General features: G+C 34.9%; 4 protein-coding genes across 4 annotated transcripts; 1 reads left to right on the forward strand and 3 right to left on the reverse strand.

The window, feature by feature from the left end:
- Window positions 992-3,702, reverse strand: LOC104706483 (monoacylglycerol lipase ABHD6-like). Its single transcript, XM_019229221.1, has 4 exons — window positions 2,979-3,702; window positions 1,802-1,897; window positions 1,410-1,477; window positions 992-1,235 (listed from the first exon to the last, which is right to left on the reverse strand). The coding sequence occupies exons 1-3, from the start codon at window positions 3,594-3,596 to the stop codon at window positions 1,460-1,462; spliced, it is 732 nt and encodes a 243-aa protein (XP_019084766.1). The 5' UTR covers window positions 3,597-3,702; the 3' UTR covers window positions 992-1,235; window positions 1,410-1,459.
- Window positions 6,626-7,483, reverse strand: LOC104706484 (ethylene-responsive transcription factor ERF016-like). The gene has a single exon (XM_010422682.1). The coding sequence runs from the start codon at window positions 7,362-7,364 to the stop codon at window positions 6,702-6,704; it is 663 nt and encodes a 220-aa protein (XP_010420984.1). The 5' UTR covers window positions 7,365-7,483; the 3' UTR covers window positions 6,626-6,701.
- Window positions 10,059-11,848, forward strand: LOC104706485 (protein ROOT PRIMORDIUM DEFECTIVE 1-like). Its single transcript, XM_010422683.2, has 2 exons — window positions 10,059-10,208; window positions 10,363-11,848. Exon 2 carries the CDS (start codon window positions 10,384-10,386, stop codon window positions 11,716-11,718), a length of 1,335 nt encoding a protein of 444 aa, XP_010420985.1. The 5' UTR covers window positions 10,059-10,208; window positions 10,363-10,383; the 3' UTR covers window positions 11,719-11,848.
- LOC104706487 (ELL-associated factor 1) lies at window positions 12,171-14,114 on the reverse strand. The gene is made up of 2 exons (XM_010422684.2): window positions 13,006-14,114; window positions 12,171-12,454 (listed from the first exon to the last, which is right to left on the reverse strand). The coding sequence occupies exons 1-2, from the start codon at window positions 13,872-13,874 to the stop codon at window positions 12,403-12,405; spliced, it is 921 nt and encodes a 306-aa protein (XP_010420986.1). The 5' UTR covers window positions 13,875-14,114; the 3' UTR covers window positions 12,171-12,402.

A 14,767-nucleotide genomic window follows, 5' to 3' on the forward strand; every position in this document is an offset into this window, starting at 1 on the left:
AACAGGGGATAGAACCGGTCAGCTTTAATATAATTAGAACTTTAGAAGGCTTAAGAGTTAGAAGACGAAATTTCTAGCTAGATCCCTTGATAAAATAACAACAATACAAAGTCTAGTTTCTTCGACCATTATCTTAAATATATATTTTTTTTCGTCTGAATAATTTATTGATAAAAACTTCAATGAGAAATACAAAGGCCGACAAGGAAATTAGTACTTACCTTATATATAAATTTTGGTTTTTATATGAAATGTTTTTTTTTTCTTTTAAAAACTTGGTAATGGACCATGGGTCTGGACAATTATGTGCTAACCACTTGGATCGAGTCTGATCCTTGTTATGTATGTCTAGTTTATTTGAACTACTCTCGGTCTTGGCCTCTTGGGCTTTCAGCTTCGGTCGTCCTACGACTTATTGGGTTATTAAAATTTACTATTTACCAAAGGACTTGCGCTCACCAATAGTACTATCGAAAAAGACATTAGCTTAAACATGCATTTTCCAACAACGCAAGTTGTGATCAGACAAAAGGAAGGAATTTATGGACGGTCAAGAAGACCCCTATATGGCTGAAGTATAATATTGGACTGGTTCTTGTTTAATAAACAAGTTTAGAGAGGCTCCCGTAATAAGGCCGAGTCCAGATGACAACTTAGAGCCACCAGTTTTTCTATCCATTTTAAGCCCACCAATTTGTTTTCAGGGTTTCACGAATGTTTTTTTAATGTTTTTTGATATAATTAATGGTTATATTTTAGAGCTACCAATGTTATTTTATACTAAAGAATTGTTGTTTAGAAGGGAAATACTTGATATACGTTTAATTTAAAGAGTATTAATTTAAAAAGTATTATTTTAGAGCTACCAATGTTACTTTTCAAATTCTAGTGACCCATGGTCAAAATTCTAGGGACTTTTACGCTCCTACTCAAATTCTAGGGACATTTTGTCTCATGGAGTAATTTGGCATTCATCGAACGTTACTACTCATGTTACAAATTTACAATTTTTTGTATTTAATTCAAAATTGTACACAAACACTTCTAAACACTGACGAAACCATAAATTTTGCAATCTATATTTGAACATGGATGTTTACATTTATATTGAAGGAGAGGGAGAGGGAGATACTAAGAAAGACATGACTATACCATTGAACTCTTTGGACTTTTCCGTTTGTGGTATATGTGATGTCTTTGGTATCACTTTTAGCGTCGCCATTTTCCCCAACGTCCTGGAAAAAAATATACAAAACCAAACGAATATGAATAACTCACTATAGACACTACTACCTCCGTTCCAAATTAGTTCTCTAATCGTACTCTTTGTATTCTAGCATATACATATATACAATTAAACTTTTGTCAGATCAAAGTCCAGATAGAAATAATATAATCAAGGGTCTTACTCTTTGAGGTCATGGGTCATTTTTAAAGGAAAAACTTGATCTTGCTCCCCCTATATCAGCATTACATCCTGCATGATTCATGCTTATTCATTAATCACTTGTAGATGCAAATAGTTATCATTTAATTTAATCATGTTGTAATATATCTAGTATTTGATATTCCCATATTCAATAAATCTAGGCGTTTCCGCTTAAATGGGTTTTCATACGTTTGTAATTCAAATGCAAACTTTGATGTAATGTCTTTGTCTCGTATTATATATTACAGTACTATTTAGAAACCCTACTACTTAAATAACTAATAAATGTCAGCAACTAACAGACTTATAGGTTATTGTTAGTGATCGCATAAAACCAAAAGAAAATTAAAGTGATGATAGCGATCAGCGAACCTGTTGAATCGGAGAAACGTTAGTTTTGTCATCCTTCCCAATACTCAGCCCCTCCAAAAGTTCTGCTTTTTCTTCTCTCTTCTCCGAATACATTTTCTGTCAATTTACAATTTAATGTGTATCAATTTATTTGTTGCCGATCGACAATCATGCAAGCTAAACTTTTCTTTCGACCCCGATATAAATATATTTTGTTATTTAAATAAAAAGTTTAGAAATATCTGTCCTTCTTTGCGAACTACAAGGCAATATCCTTTCATTCTTACTCAATTCTTCTATACAAGCTTTCATATAAGCCTATAACCACATGAAAGTGACAACTTTCTTCATCTTTTTTATATCCACTAGTCTTTCCAAAGATAATAAATTAGTGGAGTGCATATATCTTTAAATTAGTAGGACAAAAAAGCATTTAAGTGTGGGTTTAGTTTTTTTTTCTTTTTCTTTAAAAAACATTGTTCTATATTTCCATACAACTCTAATACAAGAATACAACCTTTAAGTAAACTCATTCAACTTAGAGCAAGAAATTTGCAAAAATAGCATACACTATAACAGATTGTTTTAATACTGTTATCGTTGCATCATCGTCTATATATATTTGCATAATACATGTTGTTCATGAATAAAAAACATTTTGTGTAAGTTTGACTTAAAAATTATAAACAACAAAACGAAGATTTCACCTTTTTCGGCTAATGAAAATAGAGACTTCTACAAAATAGATGGAGTAATTGGTTGTAAATATTTTTTACGAGAAATACCCTAAAATAGCACTAAAACAAGTTGTATGGACAATTCTAGCACACATTCTATAAATTTTCAAAATTAACACTATTTAACACATTAAAATATTTGAAATTAATTTTTAAAATTTTTGTTTTTGGGTTTGGGTTCTCAATTTTACATTTAGTGTATAGTTTTGAGGGGTAGGGTTTAGTATTTTGAATTTATGATTTAATTTTGAAAGATTAATTAGTGCTATTTTTAGAATTTTTGAGATGTTTTATTAAGTTTGGAAAAAAAAATTAATTTCGTGCTATTTTTGAGAATCTCCCATGATTTATAGGGTTTTCGAATTTCTTGAGTTTTGTTTTATTAAAAAAAATTATATAGTTGAAACTTGAAGGTGATCTTTGGATTTTGCGTTAAATAAAGACAAAATAAATAAAAGTACCTGGCAAAAGTCGTTCAAGACAAAATCTGGTACGTAATCGAGTCTCTTAAAAGAAACTATCCCAGACGTTCTCCTGAGATCTGACGCGGATGAAGGAAGCATCACCTCCTTGATGCCGTTACACTTGGCCCTCGCGATGAACGCCTCGTTGTCACTCCGCCGCATATTAACGCCGGAGCTAGCAAGCACCACTTTCTCCGGAAACATTTTCGCCATGTTATACGCCACGAACCCGCCGTAGCTCGTACCAATGACGCTGAATCTCTCGACTTCGAGCTTCTCCATGAGCTTCCCCATGCACAAAGCCTGAAACATCTCTGTGCGGTTCTCCACGGTGGAAGAGGAGCCGCCGAAGAAGACAAGGTCGGGGACGTAGAGACGAAAGGATTGAGAGAGCGGCTTCACCTGATGGCTCCATTGCCACACAGCGGAAGGGCCAAAACCGTGGAGGAGGAGGAGCGAAGGTTTTTGTGTATTTTCCGACGGTGGTGGTCCCCAGAACTGTATGGTGGTTTCGGAGTCGATGGGTAAGGTTTGAAGAGAGAGACCAGCGGAGGAGAATCTCCGGCGGAGTAGTGCCTCAACGAATTTTGCGACGCTTAGAAACGAGGGAGCCATGTTTTCTTTTTTTCCTTTTTCGGACCAAGATAACAAAATATATTAAGCTTTTTTTGAGAGAGAGCGAGAGCTAAATTAACTCGATAGAGATAGAGAGAAAGAGATGTTATTAGTTATTATGAATTGTTGGATGAATTATTGCATATGTAGACAGATGTCAAAAGAAGAAGAAAAAAATTGCACTTATTGACTGCATGTCTACAATTTGTTAATTACTGTTTCCTTGTTTGGTTGTTGTTTTTTTATTATCTTTTGTATAATTTTGGAGTTATTCGTTGGAGATCAGTTAGTTTTAATTAGTGATTCATCAGAGTTAAGGGAAGAAGGAAGAAGTTCAAACAACTTGTATTTATGGTTATTGTTTAATATTTAGCTTGAATATATGCTTTGAATAGTTAATTTTATCTTTAAGTTTTGTATAAATTACCTGTAATTAATGATGTTCTGCTTTGTACTGCCAATCAAACAAATTTATAGAAATTTAGGTAAATATCTTTTTAGGTTATATAAAAAGTAGTTTCTAGAAAGTGATTAACAAAAAAAAAAGCAAGAAACTTAAATAACCTTGGGTCGAAGAAACTGTACTGTTTATTTTAACTTAATAGTGTATAACTAGGACTAGGAGCCAAACTACATGCATGGACAATATTAATTAGGAAATCAAGCTGTAATTCATATTGCCCGTCCGTGATGTTGTAATGAAGGACACAATTTGAGTTGTGGTGATACAATATTTATTTATTTTTGGTGTAAATTAATAAATTTGGACCTTGACTCCATTACTAATCTTCTATGATGGAAGTAATTTTCTCTGTTTGAAGACCAAAACAGATTAAATTATCTTAACGTCGATGCTAAGTATTGTTGAATTTGTCTTGCAAATAAAGAACCTTCTCTATTCGTCACGAAATGTCCACACGATAATAAGTTAAAAAGCACACATTAACTATTACGTACGTTATGTATACGTTATTACGTACGTGGTTGTTTTATGGGTAAGGGTTTCTCTATTAAATGAAAAGAAGTAAAGTTTGTACGAGCTACTTTTTTTAGTTAGACATGCCATAAAAAAAAATTATATGGAGCCAACTAGAATTTAATAAGCAATTAAGGAGGGCCCGTAGATCGTGGTCCTGGAATTGACTTATCACTTATGGGTAGGCTCTCTCCGAAACCAGAGTTGGAGCTAATCTTGAGTTCAACATAAGTTTTAGAGTTGATAATTAAAACATAAGTCAATCGAAACAGTTTAGATTCTAAAATCCATCTCTAGCAAGCTTTGATTTCGAATATGATCGCATACAACCTTAGAGCGTAACGTGGTGCTTGCATGATTTTATACTCGTCAAGAATCAGACTATATATAGTGATATAGTGGCTGAGATTGTGTGAAGAAGAACTGACCAAGTCCGTAAAAGGAGGTTTCGAGTTTGGGTTTTAAAAAGAGAAGAAACTCTGGTACGAGTTTTTCAGGCACAAATCAAGTGATCAATCGGTTTACACATATCAGAAATTAAACCAGGATTGGTTCAGAGCTTGGTTGAAGACGAGATGTACTTAAAAAGTTGACATCGGGTTGATCTTGGAGAACTCGTACTTCGCTGTCAGTAGAAAATATATAAATCATGCTATCGAAATCACCATCCAGTACTTCGCTGTCAGCGAACTTCCCACTTGCGCAGGGATACAAATCATATAATCGTTAGTTCATATAACCACAAATGTATTTTGTTAATTATAATATGGCAGTTTTCTAAAGTATATGTTTTTTGGCCATTGGGCTATATTTTTACATAGCGTGATATCTTTAGAATTTGGGGACCATTGGGACATTGCTCATCCCGCTCCCAGTACCCCTCAACGAGAGTCGTTCATAGTAGTAGTACTAAAAACCGCCAATCACATACATTACTGTATTGTCAATACACAACAATTTAGTATACGCCTACGTAACCTTTGTAGCTTTACCACCAAGTATGAATCATTCATTAGTACTAGTAGTATATGTGGTCGAACATCAAACAAATAAATTCTTTATATTAAAAACAAAAAAAAGGTTGCCACACTATTTTGTAGCATAGCATGCTACTGCAAATAAGTAAAGAACGCTTATAAATTCACTGCGTCTAATTGTATTACCACAAATTAACGTTTAATAACTTGATTTTATGACTTTGTTTTGGATCTTGTTAGTTTTGGTCTGTTAATATCATAGAACACTCTTATTTAAGTACTTTTATAGTCTTTTTTTTTTTTTTTTTTTTTTTTTTTGACAAACTCTTTTATAGTCTTTTATTCGGTATAAAATTATCTCAATTTTCGACCTCTGCCACAGTTCAGTGATTTAATCCATCTAATATCTATTGTACTGTTAGCTATGAAGGCTATTGTTTTTGGCTTATATATAGTCCAAATCCGTAATCATATTTTGATTATATTTGTGTTGACCCCACAAGATGTAAATCATCTGCTTTCAAATATAACTTTAACAATTCAGCCGTATTAAAAACGACACCTCAAAAACTAGTTGGACTAACATCATTCATATGATATTTGTATCGAGTCTTTAGTACAAGTTTTATTTATATAACAACATTTTCACACACGTAAAAACGTGAGTAATTTATATATAGAATAACACGCATAGGGAACCTTATGTATATATATGATGAACATAGAAAACCATCTAAGACCAAAAGATACGGGGTCAAGATTGGCTTGTTACAAAAATATGCAAGCAAATCCTAGAAAAGAGAAGGAAATTACAGTGTGGACATAGCACATAAATACAAAGAAGAAGAAAAAAAGAAAAGAAATGTGAAGCAAATTGGTATAGACTATACCGTATAGTAAAAAAGAAAAAAAAGAAGAAGAAGAATCAGATGATGAAGTCTGGCTATAATTAACTAGACCATAAAGAAGAACAAAGAGGCTTGCTTACATTGTGACATATATATAAAGGCTTCAAACAATGATTCACCTCTAGGTGGTGGTAGCTGAAGATTCTGGTTCAAGATCATTTTGAAATCTTGAAATAAATCCATAAATTGAATAAAAATCAATATATAGGAATATATGTTCCAAGATCACGAAAAAAATTGGATCTCAGAAATTCCAAAGGTTAATACTGTAATGAGAGAAATCATCTTCACAAGCTTCATCATAGTAAAAATCAGACGATTGTGTTGGAAAATACAAATTGGTTGAATCATCATCCGTGAAAAAACCGAACTCCCCCGAGGTTTGAGGACCACCTACAAGATTCTCGTCCTCCCATATAAAAGGCCAATACGACGACGTGTCGTTACTACTATTAGTAGTACCCTCGTTGTTGTTGTTATTACCTTGCTCAACTTGCCCTAACATAGGCCCACCACTCCCACCACTCATTTCCCCACGTGCTGAAATTATCTCTTCCTCCTCCTCCTCCTCCTCCGTCTTATGGTCGCCACGTGGCGGAGACGGTTGCGGTGGTACTAGCTGATCCTCCTCCTCCTCGCAGGCGAAACGGCTCGCCACGACCTGAATCTGCTGCGGCGTAAGAGAACGACCGCCGGGAATCACCGGGGGATTATCTGGGAAGTTAAAACGTGCCCCAGGGCCACGGAGACAGTAAAGAGCCGCGTCGAAAGCACGCGCCGCTTTCTCAGCTGATTCAAAAGAGCCGAGCCAGATCCTCTCACGGCTGTTGGGGAGACGTATCTCAGCAACCCATTTACCCCACTTCCTCTTCCGTACACCAGTGTACTTGGGCGATGCAGCTTCCATATCTAGAGTTGGATAATATAAAATTGGGTTTTTGTGTATTTTTGAGTATGAGTGATGAAATAGTGGTGTATGTATGTATCTTCAGGTATGTTTTGGAGATGACAGTATAGTGAAAATGGCGGCTTGTGAGTGTATATATACATGAGTGTGTGATAAGTACAGTTATATGAAGAAGGTCGCAGATTGTATGCGCGTTGTTGAAGAAGATGATGCCTACGTGGCAACGCGGATGCCTAGTTAGCGATCACGTTTTATTATTCCACACGTGCTCTGTAAATTAATTCCCTCCAGTTATTATGATGTTTTCAATTGCTTATTTTACCTTTTTTTTTTTTTAACTAAACCACAAAATTAAAACATTAATCATATATATTATTTTTTTTCACTTCTTATTATTTAAGTATAAGTTTTATTTATTACTAGTTTTTAATTTCAAATTTGAAAATTTATAAGAGCATCTGCATTGGTAAATATTTAGTGGGTTTCTCAAAATATTGTATTTTAATTATTTTTATATAAAATTATTATTTATTTAAATAAGAAATTAGAAAAATAAAATATAACCAGATAGAATTAGCCAATATTTAGTGGGTTTCTCAAAATATTGTATTTTAATTATTTTATCTAAAATTATTATTTATTTAAATAAGAAATTAGAAAAATAAAATATAACCAGTTAGAATTAGCCATGTATCCAGAATACTCAAATGAGAATTTTTGAGAAAAGTTTCTCACTTTCTCTCCTACTTTTTTGTTACTTTTAATTTTTTAATTAGTGAAAACTTAGTTAAGAAACCCTTGATGCATATGACCTAATGAATACAACATTACAACTTAAAAAAAAAAAAAAAATGTAATCTTTATTCAAAACGAAAAACGTTTTTTACATCTTGAAAATTGAAAGTTCTTATGGAAATAATCGTTAGGGTTGTTTATAGACTTTCCTAGTTTTTTAAGTTTTACAATAATTCTTTTTTTGTTAAAAGCTTACAATATTTCTACAAATTTGATCGAGTGATTTAAAAACATATGTAACTCTTCTGATGACTACTAAATCTAAGTATTTTGGCAATCGTGATCTGCAAAACTAGCTTGAAATGTGTTTTTATTAAACGAGTTATACCGATGCCAAGTAATGTGGTACTTTACAATTAATGTATCTGTTTCTTTTATTTACATTCTTTCTCTATTTGAACGTTTTTTTTTGCTTCAGTCGTAGAAGACATATCGCATTTTTATATATTTTCTTTGAGCAAAAACAAGGAATATGGCATATAAGTCCAATTGAAACCGGTATCATTGAGTAGTACCACAATACCGTTTTTTTGTTTTTGGTTGCTTGTTTGTATCCAAAAGTGTTAAGCACCTTAGTAGTACGACTAATAACGTGTATATAACGTATATATAGAGACCATGACTTAATTTATCTACTATTTTTTTCCTTTTTTTTGTCGACCACATATTTAAATGATCAAAACAAACCTTTCAAATTGGTGACCCATTATATATGATGTGAAGATTTTACAAACGAAGAACTTATTTATGAGCATAAGCATTGACATGTGACTAAGATAAATAATTCAAAACAATGACATAAACAACAGCAAAGTCTGCAATATTACATATGATCAACCAACAAAAGACGACGATAGCATTAGCGCATTTGCAACAGACTGTTCTGACCCGGTTAAAATAGATCGTTATGCTTTCTCCACATATATTGCAATTTAAACGGATATATTAACACGTAAAGCTCTATTATATATGTCGGTTAAATAATAGTTTATGTATGCCTTGTTCTCCCGGTTTGGATTTATAAACCGTTTTAATTATAAAAGTTGTTGAAGCAATTATATATAACTATATAACTGGGGTAGATCAAATGGTGTTATAGTATAATTGGTAACTCTCTTTTAAATATCTTTTCCAAAAGTGAAAGGTATCATGTAAAATATAAAGTGGATGGTTTGGTACATTTGTAGTCCCTTGTGCCATAGATGAAATTAGGAGTTTAAATTATTTTATATATTTAATATAGATAAATTGATAGATAGACATGTGTTTGGTCAACATCCTATCATAGTATTGTAACACGTTTCATGAAAGCTACACTTGTGAAGGAATGAATTTGGATCCTTCCCCACTTCTTTCTTAATCATCTATTATGTATATATAATTATATATATATATATATATATATTTTTTTGCTTTTTAATTAGGTTTGTATTCAGCGGCTATATAACAGACGTTGGATAAAACGATTAACCAAACCAGACATTTTATTACTAATTTGTTTCCTAGTTGTCAATAACAAAACGACTGACAACAACAATTGAATTTTATTCATTTTACAATTGTTGATTCAACAATACTCCAGGTTTTAACTACATATCAGAGAAACTCGAGTGATGATTTTAAAATTATAATAAACAGTAAAAATTAACGTTTCGAATTTTGAATTAACGACCAAACGTCGAAATATGGCATTGTCATTAACAACTGCAAAACAGTCATTTCTTCAGAAAACGAAAAAGTTATATAGTACAAACACAATCAATCGTTTATATGGTCCCATGATCCCATCGTTATAATGTTAACTGTCAACAATGATGTCAACAGTGGATTTTTCAGACTCAAATGGAAAAGCCCATATAAGTACTTAATGGGCTTTATGGGGCTCATTTACAAGATAGAATCATAGAAGAAAACAAAGACACTGAGCATCTTCTTCTGCCTTGTGTGTCTTCTTGTCGCCGCCGGACCTCCGTCGCATGGCTTTTCCCCACATTTTCACCTCGCCGCTTACCCTTCAGACTCTATTACTTCTCCGACGTATATTTTAAGGTACTGCATCTCTCAGTTTGTACATTTACATCACGCATGGCATCTGAAAGACTAGTTTCACGGTTTTGATGTAAATAATCTATCGATCCAATTATTGTGTTTAAGTCGATCTAGAGGTGGAAAAAACTAAGGGTTGATGGTTGTTGTTGTTTAGGTGCATAAAGGTGAGGCTGTGATGGAAGGGTTACGATGTAGGCTACGATTCTACGTGAATGCCCATAACATGTTTGCGATAATGCCTGAGAGAAGCGTTTTATCCGGCGAGTCCTCTTTCGGACGGGTATGGGTGAGGTTCATGACCAGCAGCAAGCGTGTTCAAGATAGGAGTAGGGAAAAGAGAGTCCAAGAGCTCGAGATAGCTACAGAGAAATGGAAAATTGCTTCCAAAGTGATTTTCTTGATGGAGGTGTTGAAGGGTGAGCGAGATATGATCATTACAGTCAGGTCGTTGGAGCAGTACAGAAGACAGATTAATTTGCCTAAACCGCATAAGATCAGCGATTTCATCAGAAAGTCTCCTAAGTTGTTTGAGTTGTACAAAGATCAGAGAGGGGTCTTGTGGTGTGGGTTGACAGAGGAAGGGGAAGACTTGTTGGACGAGCATGACAGGTTACTTGAGGGGAATGGAGACAAGGCTGCAGAACATGTGACTAGGTGTTTGATGATGTCTATTGATAAGAAGCTTCCTTTGGATAAGATTGTTCATTTCCGGAGGGATTTTGGGTTGCCTCTTGATTTTAGGATAAACTGGGTCAACAAGTTTCCTCAGCATTTTAAAGTTGTGAAACTTGGAGATGAGGAGTATCTTGAGCTTGTTTCATGGAACCCAGCTTGGGCTGTCACAGAGTTGGAGAAGAAGACTCTAGGTTTAACTGAGGAAAACGATCACAAGCCAGGTGTGCTTTCACTGGCTTTCCCCATGAAGTTTCCTCCGTCATACAAGAAAATGTACAGGTACAGAGGGAAGATAGAACATTTTCAGAAACGAACTTACCTGTCTCCTTATGCTGATGCACGTGGACTCGAAGCAGGTTCAAAGGAATTCGACAAACGGGCGATTGCGGTTATGCACGAACTGCTTAGCTTTACACTTGAGAAGAGATTGGTGACGGATCATCTGACCCATTTCAGAAGGGAGTTTGTGATGCCGCAGAAGCTGATGAGGATTTTTCTGAAGCATTGTGGTATCTTCTATGTCTCTGAGAGAGGGAAGAGGTTCAGTGTGTTCTTGACAGAAGGTTACCAAGGGCCAGAGCTGATTGACAAGTGTCCTTTGATACTTTGGAAAGAGAAGCTGCTGAAGTTTACGGGTTACAGAGGAAGGAAGAGAGATATTCCAACTTATAGTGATACTTTGGACATGCAAGAAAGCGAACTGCTGGAGAGTGGTTCAGGAGATGAAAGTTTGAGTGTTGAATTTGAGAAAGATGATGATGATGTGGGAACAGATGATGATGAGATGGACATTGATGAAGTCAATGATGCATATGAAGAGCATAACAAAGTTTAGAGAAAAGTCTCTAAATCATTTGCTGAGCAAGAATCTGATGGAAAGTTTGGAAACTTTCCTCTTCCTTTGTATATGTAAAACACCTGACGTTACTATCTTCACAAGGTTCATGAAGTTTCTATTCAAACAATCTCCAATATTGTAGAAGAAGGGAAGTCTGAATTGTACACAATACCGAGTAGGTGAATTTTACAATAAGATTGAAATAGACAAAAAAGAAAAAAAGAAAAAATAGATACCTAGCTAAGGTGTAAATTCAACTGTATAACATGCTCGTATAGGTGAGGGAAGGGGTAACCTATTAAAGCTGTAACAGGATTGTGAGAACTCTTTATGACAATTGAAATACACACTAGACTAAAAAGAACAGTGGATCCAAAAAAAAAAAAAAAGAGTTTAACAGAAACATTAAAAATTAGTAATAAGTTTTTAAACATAAATAAAATTAATAATAGAAGAAGAAAGAGGAAAAGTTTATTGCAATAATCATGTGACTTTGCCAAATCGAACATTTTCTCTCCGCAGGCTTCTTGTTTATTTTAAGAAGATTCAAAATGTCTCCGAACAAAAAGAAAAATTTATAAGAAAACAAATAAAATAAGGGAAAAATAAGAAAAGAACCAAAGAGTTGATTCATCATGTCTGCGAAAAAAAAAGTAAACAGTAATCAATCTTTGTTGTGGTTCAAGCAAGCCAGTCTTCTCCATCCATGCCTTCAATCTCTCCAATCTCCATACTGTAAATTACAATATCACACATCAATAACGTTACAGTAGATATAATCAATTACCACGATAATGGGAAAAAAGAACAAAATATAATGAAGAACACTAAGTTACCAAGCAACCAAACTTGAATAATACAAGCAATGATAATTCACAACAAGAATATATAACTTATAATTATATATCGGATGACGTCAAGACGGTTTTGGGACAGTTTCAGAAAAATGGGGTAAGGATAGTGTTTGATAGATGTCGGCGATATTATCATTGGATTGGACCATAACCACAAAAAAAAAACAACGGACAGCTTCAGATCATGCAATAAACCGATGTGGATCCTTCTCATACCACAAGTTTTTCATATTGTTTAATCAATACGTTCAAATTTTTAATTATCAAAAAGAAACAAAAAAATGATTCTGTTTTTTGTGTTCTGCCTCAAATCTCAATCACTGAAGTTTATGCAAGAACCGCCGCAATTTTCACCGCCGGTGATTCCGGAGGAAGAGAATACAGATTTAATAATTTAATTTAGCATACAAAAAAAAATATATATAATTACCAGGATAAGGGAGGATTGTGAGGGATTGAGTAATGATCAGTGAGATTGTAAGGATGAAACAATTCTTCTTCAGTTTGGTTTAACCACGAAGGGAACTCCATGACGTCACTAAGCTTAGGGAACACGTCATCTTCGACTTCTTCTGTCTCCGGTTTAATCTCCGGCGCCTCCACCGTTTTCATCATGAGCTCTGACCACCAAGCTGACGTCCCCACGTTGTTCTCCCCGGCGGAGGAAGAGGGTGGTTGAGGAGCTGAATCTGAGGTGGCGGTGGTGAAGGTGGGAGGAGGTGAAGGGGAAGAGTAGATGTGTGGATTAGTCGGAAAAAACGATGATGAGGAAGATGAAGATGATGATGATGATGAAGATGAAGATGTTGTCGATGAGGTTTGGATGTAGTCGTTGAAATCTTGGAAGTTTAGGTTTAACCCTAAAGGTTGGTTAGGGAGGAGGAAATTGAGAGACGGATTCGTCCAAGAAAACGGATCCGGAGGTGGAGGAGGAGGAGGCGACGGAGAGAAGAGATTAAGCGGCTGCGGTGGTGGCGGTGGTTGAGGCGGTGGGATCCTAGAGGCTTGTCTCATGGAAGCGCGGTGTTGTTTTAAAGCGGTGACGATTTCTCTACGAGCTTCAGCCATGTTGAGGAGACGTTCTTGGTAAGGACGGCTAGTGTGAAGTCGCCTCCTCACTTGTTTCTTGTGCGTTTGCGTTTGCGATTGCGTTTTGCCGCCGCCGCCGCCGCCACCGCTTCCATCGGTTGTGGTGGTCATAATAGTAGTGGTGGTGGAAGAAGCAAGAAGTTGTTGCTTCACGAGAGATCGGATGTAAGTAGCTGAGACGCGTGGTTCTTGCTTGTTTGATCTGACCATTAAAGATTTTAATTATGATTTATATAAGTACTACTAACAACATGTGTTTCTTCTCTTGGATCATTATTTTTCTCAAGGCTGTATTTTGAGTTAGAAGAGATTGTAAATAATGATGAGATTTAGACAAATGTCTCCGGAAAGAGAACAGAAAGAGAAAGAGAGGTGATGAAGGAGGAAGAAGAAGCAAAGCCTCGTGGGTGATATAAATACTCTGCTCTTCTCGCCCAATATTACTGAAATTTTATTTTTGTAAGAAAACTCGAAATTATTATAAAAAAATGAGACATATTACTTCAGAGTTAATCAGTGTCTGTGTGTGTGTGTTTTTTTTCTCTCCCAATTTTGGCAAAAACTGAATTGTTTTTTTCTTTCATTAAACTTTGCCGTAAATGGGTCTGTTTGGATGGTTGGGCACTTGGCAGTAATTGACCAAAGTGTCCTCTCTCTTACTTAACAAAAGATAAAATTGGTAGAAGAAATTGTGTTAATTTCTTTTCTTTTCTTTCTCGTGTAAGCAAATATTTAAAGTGACTGTTCTCTGAAAAAGAAGTNCCCGGCGGAGGAAGAGGGTGGTTGAGGAGCTGAATCTGAGGTGGCGGTGGTGAAGGTGGGAGGAGGTGAAGGGGAAGAGTAGATGTGTGGATTAGNATACTATATTTAGAATAATGTAAATGGTAAGAGATAAACTGTGTGTTTGGATCTTAGCAACATAACTTCCCCAATAAAAGCAAAAGGGTTCTTATCGCAACAGAAGATTTTGTAATTGATTGATTCCAAAATAGATAAAATGAAAATTATGCAGAAATATAAAAGGTTTGATATATTTAAAAACAACAAATGTCTTTTTTTTTTTGAAGAAGAAAATAATTCTTTCTGTTTTGGGAGGGGGGGGG

This window comes from Camelina sativa, chromosome 8 (genome assembly GCF_000633955.1).
Source record: "Camelina sativa cultivar DH55 chromosome 8, Cs, whole genome shotgun sequence".
NCBI lineage: Eukaryota > Viridiplantae > Streptophyta > Magnoliopsida > Brassicales > Brassicaceae > Camelina > Camelina sativa.

Coding starts and splice junctions, on each gene's coding strand:
- LOC104706483 (XM_019229221.1), bottom strand. CDS start 3,596: ATGGCTCCCTCGTTTCTAAGCGTCGCAAAATTCGTTGAGGCACTACTC. Junction 1,898..2,978: donor TCTTGAACGACTTTTGCCAG/GTACTTTTATTT, acceptor GTAAATTGACAG/AAAATGTATTCGGAGAAGAG.
- LOC104706484 (XM_010422682.1), bottom strand. CDS start 7,364: ATGGAAGCTGCATCGCCCAAGTACACTGGTGTACGGAAGAGGAAGTGG.
- LOC104706487 (XM_010422684.2), bottom strand. CDS start 13,874: ATGGTCAGATCAAACAAGCAAGAACCACGCGTCTCAGCTACTTACATC. Junction 12,455..13,005: donor CACAATCCTCCCTTATCCTG/GTAATTATATAT, acceptor TGTAATTTACAG/TATGGAGATTGGAGAGATTG.
- LOC104706485 (XM_010422683.2), top strand. CDS start 10,384: ATGGAAGGGTTACGATGTAGGCTACGATTCTACGTGAATGCCCATAAC.